This window comes from Cupressus sempervirens, chromosome 6 (assembly GCF_028749045.1).
Source record: "Cupressus sempervirens isolate cs-2001-9-10 chromosome 6, ASM2874904v1, whole genome shotgun sequence".
Taxonomy (NCBI): Eukaryota; Viridiplantae; Streptophyta; class Pinopsida; order Cupressales; family Cupressaceae; genus Cupressus; species Cupressus sempervirens.
Window position 1 is genome coordinate 68,317 of NC_143123.1, and position 7,783 is coordinate 76,099.

At 37.8% G+C, this 7,783-nt stretch overlaps 1 protein-coding gene across 1 annotated transcript; it reads left to right on the top strand.

Moving 5' to 3' along the window:
- The first annotated feature begins 1,994 nt into the window (after positions 1 to 1,994).
- Positions 1,995 to 7,211, top strand: LOC149550658 (LRR receptor-like serine/threonine-protein kinase FEI 1). Its single transcript, XM_089786209.1, has 14 exons — positions 1,995 to 2,259; positions 2,377 to 2,515; positions 2,708 to 2,843; positions 3,181 to 3,252; positions 3,375 to 3,446; positions 3,540 to 3,611; positions 3,807 to 3,878; positions 4,558 to 4,629; positions 4,736 to 4,848; positions 5,355 to 5,534; positions 5,642 to 5,974; positions 6,068 to 6,322; positions 6,466 to 6,599; positions 6,740 to 7,211. The coding sequence occupies exons 1-14, from the start codon at positions 2,194 to 2,196 to the stop codon at positions 6,956 to 6,958; spliced, it is 1,935 nt and encodes a 644-aa protein (XP_089642335.1). The 5' UTR covers positions 1,995 to 2,193; the 3' UTR covers positions 6,959 to 7,211.
- The last annotated feature ends 572 nt before the right edge of the window (positions 7,212 to 7,783 follow it).

Genomic DNA, 7,783 nt, shown 5'->3' on the forward strand with positions numbered 1-7,783 from the left:
ATGGCATTTCAGAATGTTTTAGGAGCGATATCGGGGTCAAACAGGGCTGCCCTTTATCCCCTACTTTATTTGGTTTATATATTGACAATCTGGAAGAGTGGTTAAACACGCAAGAGCGTGAAGGCATTCAGCTAGGGGAATTTGTTATAAAGCTACTCCTATATGCGGACGACCTCATTTTAATTGCCAAATCTGCTTGTGGTTTGCAAGACCATCTATCTTCTCTTGAGCGCTTTTGTAGAATGGTGGGGATGCAGGTCAATATCAGCAAAACCAAGGTTATGATTTTCTCTAATAATAAAAAACAGCATCAACATGAATTTTATTACAATGGAAGTGTTCTCGAAGAAGTTGCGGAATATAAATACCTTGGCATCGATTTCAACAAAAAATTAAGCTGGTCTAGCTGCAGGTATAAAAGGACATTAGGTGGATGGAAGGCATTCTACGCTCTTCAGAATAGGTGCCGTGAAGCGAAGTTGTGGAATTAGAAAACTATTCAAACCTTGTTCGGTCTTCTTGTGCTGCCAGTTGTTCTTTATGGGTGTGAATTATGGGCCAGCAACACTACTATAGCACAATGGAAACAAATCGAAGGAATCCAAAAGCGCTTGATTACAAGCAAGTTTAAAATTAAAAGCACTATTCCATATGACATCATGCTAAGTGAAATGGGGGCTGCGCCTATCAAGGCACTTGCTATGGTTCGCCTTTTAAGCTATCTAAAAAGAATCGAAAAAATGGAAGAGGATAGATGGCCGAAAGTTGTCTTTAGGGACACACTATGTAAGCGAAAAAGGACATGGATGCAACAAAACATCAAGTGGATGAGTAAATGGAATATTCATTTCAATATGTGCCCCACAAATAATAAAGAAATAAAGGTCTTTGTTATGGAGAAATTCTACAAGAGAAATTGGGGAAGCGAGATTGGGAGGAAGAAACTATATTACATAAATGAGTTCAACCCCACTTGTGATCAACTCGAAAAAGTGTACATAGGAGCCAACATTTCTTGGAGAGCTAAAATTCTTATTGCTCAGCTGAGAACCAACTCTCACCAACTTCGTTGTGAGACCGGGCGTTGGAAGAGGCCAAAGGAGGCTTGGGAAGAGAGAATTTGCAGATTTTGCAATTCTGGGAAAGTGGAAACTGAACAACACTTTATTCTAGAATGTGAGGCCTACAAGGATAGTAGGGATAAGTTTGCGGATACTATATGTGACAGTTCTTGGCATAACCTGTTCAACGAAGAATACATTGAGCAATTGGGGGGGCTCGTCATTAGTCTACACAAGAGGCGAACAACACTACTTAAGTCTGCTTGAGTTGTCTTGCTGTCCCATAGGCTATTTTTAGCCTACATTGAGCAATTGGGGGGGCTCGTCATTAGTCTACACAAGAGGCGAACAACGCTACTTAAGTCTGCTTGAGTTGTCTTGCTGTCCCATAGGCTATTTTTAGCCTCGTGGACGTTAAAATTTTATCTATCTATCTATCCCAAGCGTCCAAACTGATTCACCTAGACAATTCCATTTTGTGACCATTTAGAGTCATGCGAACATTATTTTGATGCAATGAATACTAAGTACTCCATTCTGTTTAAGTTTTTGTAAACCAGTACTCATGACATATAAATCAATAGATTTTACTGAAAAACTTCATTCGTATAACCAATATCACAATGAAATGTAATGTTAAGTGCGTGCACTTTCCTTCTCTAAAATGATGAGAATCAAACTTCGGCCCCTCCTTAATCTTATCTCACACGCTGTCCCCTCCCTCCTTGCATTCGATTTTATATTTTGAAGACTAATGGTACGGCCACCAAATTCTAACCAGTGTAAGCAATTCTGCAGACAAATATAAGTGTTCGCATTGGTTTCCGGATTATAATAAACAAATGGAAATGACTGACAGTTTGAAGGTGATATGGCCGTAGGAAGGAGTAACGGCTACCTGCTAAGATAGTTTTATTGAATTCAACGCTCAATAGGCCCTTTTCCTTTCCCGACAACCCACATCATTCGTTTCTCTTCAAAGTGGCTCTGCACTCAAGCACATTGCTGAAAAATCAATGACCTCTGTATAAGCTTTAGTAGATCTCGCAAGCAATGTTAAATTGAGGGGAACTAAAAACCATGAGTTTCTGAGTTTGTTTTGCTTTTCTCTTTGCTCAAAAAAGTGGGGAGCATGATTTCTCTTTCTGCATTATTTGCTGTTTCCTCTGCCCTCCTCGGGCGGGTGATCTTCCACTTGGTGAGTGGATTACTATGGAGTCTTGTTCTTAAATAAGGTTTTGTTTTAGCAAGAATGATAAAAAGCTGCATTCTGACTGAAAAATGAATTTGTCTTACTGATGTGATGGTGCCAAAGGTTTCAATGCAGCAGTTAAGGATTCAAACTGGCAGAGGAGGGCGCCGCTTTCTGCCCTTTGTCAAGTCAATCATGCTTTGGTTGGCTGTACTAATGCATCTCACTTTGCCTGCCCACATTGATGCTCTAACACCAGATGGTAAGTTAGCAACTCACATTCCATCCCTTCTTTTTTCTTATATGAAATTTCTGTGTTTCATTTAGATTCAATAAACGTTGAGTGTTCTCATGAAACATTGGTCGATGAATTTGATTCTAAAAACTATTCTGATAGGAAAAATATCTCCTTCTTATCAGTTTTGATCAATATTCCTTATTTTCAACCTCGCAGGCATAGCATTACTGAAGTTCAAAGCAAAATTAAATGACACCAAGATGCTGTTAAGTAATTGGAAAGAATCTGATACAAACCCATGTGGATGGAGAGGAGTCACATGCAACCACGCCAACAAAAGAGTTATTGCTATGTAAGTACTCGCTCTTTCTTTTTTAAAATGATTTGGGATTTCCCCACCCAAACAGACATGGGAGAACATACATCTGGATACAATTGTTTAAAGCATTTCCTTTCTTAAGAAAATTCCCACTATTGAGGGGAATTCAGGATCAATCTGAAGAGTGATCTTGAGGGACACCCAAACTGGAATGCAAAAGCCTTTTAACATTTTTTGGAACCAGATGTATGGTCGGAAACCTACAAAAATATGTAGTCAAGAGAACTTATTCTCAGGGGTCTACATAGTGGGGCTTTTTGAGTTTTTAATCTTTTCCCTGTGGTGACTTTTTATACATGTCTATGGGCAGTAATCTACCATATTTTCACCTCGGAGGCACAATTTCCCCTAGCGTTGGAGAACTGAAAAAGTTAAAGAGGCTGTAAGTCAATCTTCCTAAACAATTTTCTCTCTGTAACAAGGCAAAGATACTTGCGAGGTTAATAAGAGGGCTTAATGAATAGAGGTGATTGATACTCATGATGTGTTTGAAATGGAGCACAGGAATCTTCACGACAACAACTTGCAGGGTTTTATTCCACCTGAAATTGCTAAGTGCAAGGAGTTAAGGGCATTGTGAGTAACTCTCAACAAAATTTACCATGTCCTTTCCTCTGAAGATTTCCATGTTTCCTTGTTTGCTTAATTTTTTTATAAATTTGGTTCCAGGTATTTAAATCACAACCAACTTGAAAGGGAAATTCCTGTAGGCCTTGGCAGCCTATTCAATCTCATGATATTGTGCGTACAGAGTAGAAATTTGCTTAGTTATTATATATGCATTACATAACTCTATAGAGTCTATTCAGAGATCTTGCAGCATCTCATCTTATTTTGTATCAATGAAGTGGCTTTTATTTTTCTCAAGATGTTTTCTGGTAGTGAAAATGCAGTTTTTATTATTACTCAAGTGTCTTAATATTTTGGTTTGGACAGGGATCTATCGAGCAATTTGTTGAAAGGCCGAATCCCTCCTTCAATTGGTCACCTGAAGAGATTAAAACTTCTGTGAGTTATCCTTTTTGTTATTCTAAATTATACAGGTGTGCTTGCTTGAATTTCTTGGAGCAGGGGTTTTGAACTTGAATCTCTCTAACTACTTCTAATTATTGCTCATAAAATGTTCCAAAAATAATAGCATGTACTAATAGTCTATTACACATGTACTAATAGTTGATCATTATCTAACTTTCTTGATTGCTGATTGGTCCATTTGTGCGAAAAGTACTATTTTTTTGGTGAGTGGCTATTGTGGTTGAAGGGCAAATGTTTTAAAATGACAATTTTAGACCACCTCTCATTCTAGAGTTCTACATTGAGCTCCGTAAATGTAGAAAAGCTGAAATGCTAGCTGTAAGCTCTTCACTCACCTACAGAGGTCCACCAAAAAATCAGCAAATTTAAACACACGAATTAGGAATTGTAGATGTACAAAGTTAACCTAAACAACTATTGGATCGTCTCCCCTAATGTTTGCATTACCATAAGAGGAAAGACTCGCTAGTTTTGTATAGTTCAAGATAGATCGTCGTATGCAACTTTTTGCCGATGTCTGGATCTGAACTTTAGTCAATGTAATTAGTGTCTCGTATTATAATTACACTAAAGCTCCCTTGACACATTCTCATTAATTCATAGATACGGGCATCGCCTGTAATTTCATGCTAATGTTTGGATTTTCCTTCAGGAATCTATCAACAAATTTTTTAACAGGTGAGATCCCCAAAACTGGAGTATTGCAAGGGTTTGGAAACCGCTCGTGAGATTCTCGTTCTCTTCTGTAGATGATTGCATTTTGAATCATTGAATTAGGATCATTGGAGTAGAATTTGTAGCGACCATAACCCATTTAATTTGTTGTCCAGGTTTGTGGGCAACTTGAATTTATGTGGTCAACAGATTGACATGCTCTGCAGGAATGCATTGGGATTTCCAGCTGTATTACCAATACCCAACCCAGACACTGATGTGGATCAAGGTGACCCTTTCAAGACAACATGGCTGTTGTTTCTATGCTCACTTGTTCTTTTCCTATCAAGTATTTAAAGTTCCTTCTCCACGTAGCTTCACTAGCTTCTCCGATAGCAAGGATACCACTCATTTAATTCTTTAGAGCAGACCAATCTTTTGAAGAATATTACAGTTTCTTAAATTTTTTTGGAGACATCTTTCAATTGAAGGGGAAAAGATCCAGTAGTTGAGTAGGTTTGAATAATTGTTATAGCATTTTTAAAAAATGTTCTCTTGCTGAACTATAATTTGATCTTCCATGATGGGGACGAACTATTTTCTATTTTTCATAGTAGATCCTCCGTTACTGTATGTTGTAAGCTTTCTAGAATTTAAAGCCATTTGATGGTGGTTTTTTAGAAGTATTTGAAGCTGGATTGTCTGTTGAAGTCTCCTACAGCACATGAAGCAATTTTAATTCGAACTTATGTAGGGTTTGAACCTGACTTTTTTGAAACTCTTTGGATGCCTCAGTATCCACTAGAAAAACCAAGCGCTACTCAAGTGGAATCCTCATTGGGGTGACGGTGGTGATGGGCACGGCTCTTGCTGGAGTTTTGTTCTTCTTATGGTTTTGCTTTTTGAAAAAGAATAATCGATTCAAGGAAGAACATAAAAACATGGAGGAACAGCTACGATCAAACTCTAAGACAGGTAGAAACTTTTCAAGGAAGCATAAGTAACATGAATTTGCATTTCTGTTCATAAGTAATCTATTGATTGTTTGACAATAATTTGCTCTCATTTGTTCCATATGGCAGATGCTAAACTTGTTATGTTCCATGGAGATCTGCCATATACATCTCAGGATATTATAAAAAGGATTGAGATGCTTAGTGATCCTGATATCATTGGCTCGGGAGGCTTTGGTATGGTCTACAAATTGGTCATGGATGACAATAATACATTTGCAGTCAAGAAAATTCAGAATGATGGTTTAAGATCAGATCGGCTGTTTGAAAGAGAGCTTGAGATTCTGGGAAGGATCAAGCATAGAAACCTTGTGAATTTGCGAGGTTATTGCAGTTCTCCATCAGCAAAACTTCTTATATATGACTACTTGCCCCTGGGAAGCTTACATAGTTTACTCCATGGTTGGTATTCCATAGATTGCTAAATATCATTTGTTTAAATCCATGGTGGGCATTCTAATACTTATCTTGTTCAAATAACCTCCAAATTGACAGAACCTCGAGAAACAGAGACATGTCTAAGCTGGAATGTTCGATTAAAGATAGCAATTGGAGCAGCTAGAGGTCTGGCTTATTTGCATCACGATTGTTGCCCTCGTATTGTTCATCGCGATGTTAAGTCAAGCAATATATTACTGGATGAGAATGTGGAGTCACATGTATCGGATTTTGGTCTGGCAAAACTCTTGGAAGACGATCAATCACATGTGACCACTATAGTAGCAGGCACTTTTGGTTACATGGCTCCAGGTATAAATTCTCTTACTCCGAGTACATAGGGTTTAAGCAATTCAAGACTATCAGTTTTTCACTATGGGATTCATGTGTAGTTATGCACAATAATCTTACGACGGTTCTTATATACCCTGTTTTCCTGATGTGTGAAATAATAGAATACCTTCAAAGCGGTCGAGCAACAGAGAAATCTGATGTATACAGCTATGGAGTTGTTCTGCTAGAGTTGCTCAGTGGAAGACAACCAACAGATCCAACATTTGTTGCCAAAGGCTTGAATGCTGTAGGATGGGTGGGTCTTTTCTTTTCTTGTATATCATAAAATTGAGTCTTTTCTTGTTTGGGTCATTATAAAAGTGCTCCTATCAACACATTAAAATATTGTTTGTGTATATTTTGTTTTGGAGTTTGACATTGAAATTGTCTCTGCAGGTGAACACACTGTTGCGGGAGAATAGGTTACAAGATATAGTTGATCCAAGCTGCCATTGCAGCTCTAAAGAAAGCTTGGAATCAGTTCTGGAGATTCTGGTGAGCTGTATAGCTCCCATTCCCGAAGAGCGTCCTACAATGAATCAAGTTGTTCAGATGCTGGAAGCAGAGATCATGTCTCCATGTCTTAGTGACATTTATTATTCGAATTCTGAATGATTAACTCAATGCGGCTTCAATCGATCTGTTTTGCCCTACTTGTACATACTATTTATTGGGCGTAGTGCTATTTATAATTATACATAATAGTGGTGCTTCAAAGCTAACGGTACAGAGGAAATCTATAAATGCAGTGAAGTGGTTTGACATCAAGGCAAAGCCTGTAGCTTTGCCTGTGAGCAGTGATTTGAACTTTTGTACCTCCGTTATGGATCGTTAATAAAAATGTTTTGTTTGGAGGCTTGAAGCAGTATTTTTCCAGTGTTCGTACAAATCATATTCATGATTAGTAAATATTTTTGGCTTCCTTAATCCAAAATCCTCCTTTTAGGATTTGCAGTTTGTTGGTAAACAGATTTGTCACATTTGTTGGTAAACAGATTTGTTGGAGTAGAATTTGCTCAACGGAGTGTGTAGCAAATCATTCACAACAATTGGATAGGCCTTTGGTATGCAGCCTTCCTCTGCGTTTAAAGGGGCAGCTCTCTCGTTTGATGTGATTTTTTAAAGAGTTTTTCGAATAAAGAATCTAAAACTTCAAAGATCAAGAGAAAACCGTTCAGGACGAATGCACCACACGCCCTTACAACCTTCTTCAGTAAACAAAAATGATAACAAAGGTGATCAAGAACTATGTTTGAAAGCAACCAGTATTACCAAGCACAGTCATTATTCATAAACACTCGTACAATACCATGAGAATGTCTACTGCAACATATAACAAATTTGGTTTTAGAATAAGAAACTCAACGCACATCTCATCTCATTTCCTTGCACCAAAAAGATAATAGAGATTTTTTTAATTTCAAAGATAAAAAGTGTACA

Coding starts and splice junctions, on each gene's coding strand:
- LOC149550658 (XM_089786209.1), top strand. CDS start 2,194: ATGATTTCTCTTTCTGCATTATTTGCTGTTTCCTCTGCCCTCCTCGGG. Junction 2,844..3,180: donor AACAAAAGAGTTATTGCTAT/GTAAGTACTCGC, acceptor GTCTATGGGCAG/TAATCTACCATATTTTCACC. Junction 6,600..6,739: donor GCTTGAATGCTGTAGGATGG/GTGGGTCTTTTC, acceptor TTGTCTCTGCAG/GTGAACACACTGTTGCGGGA.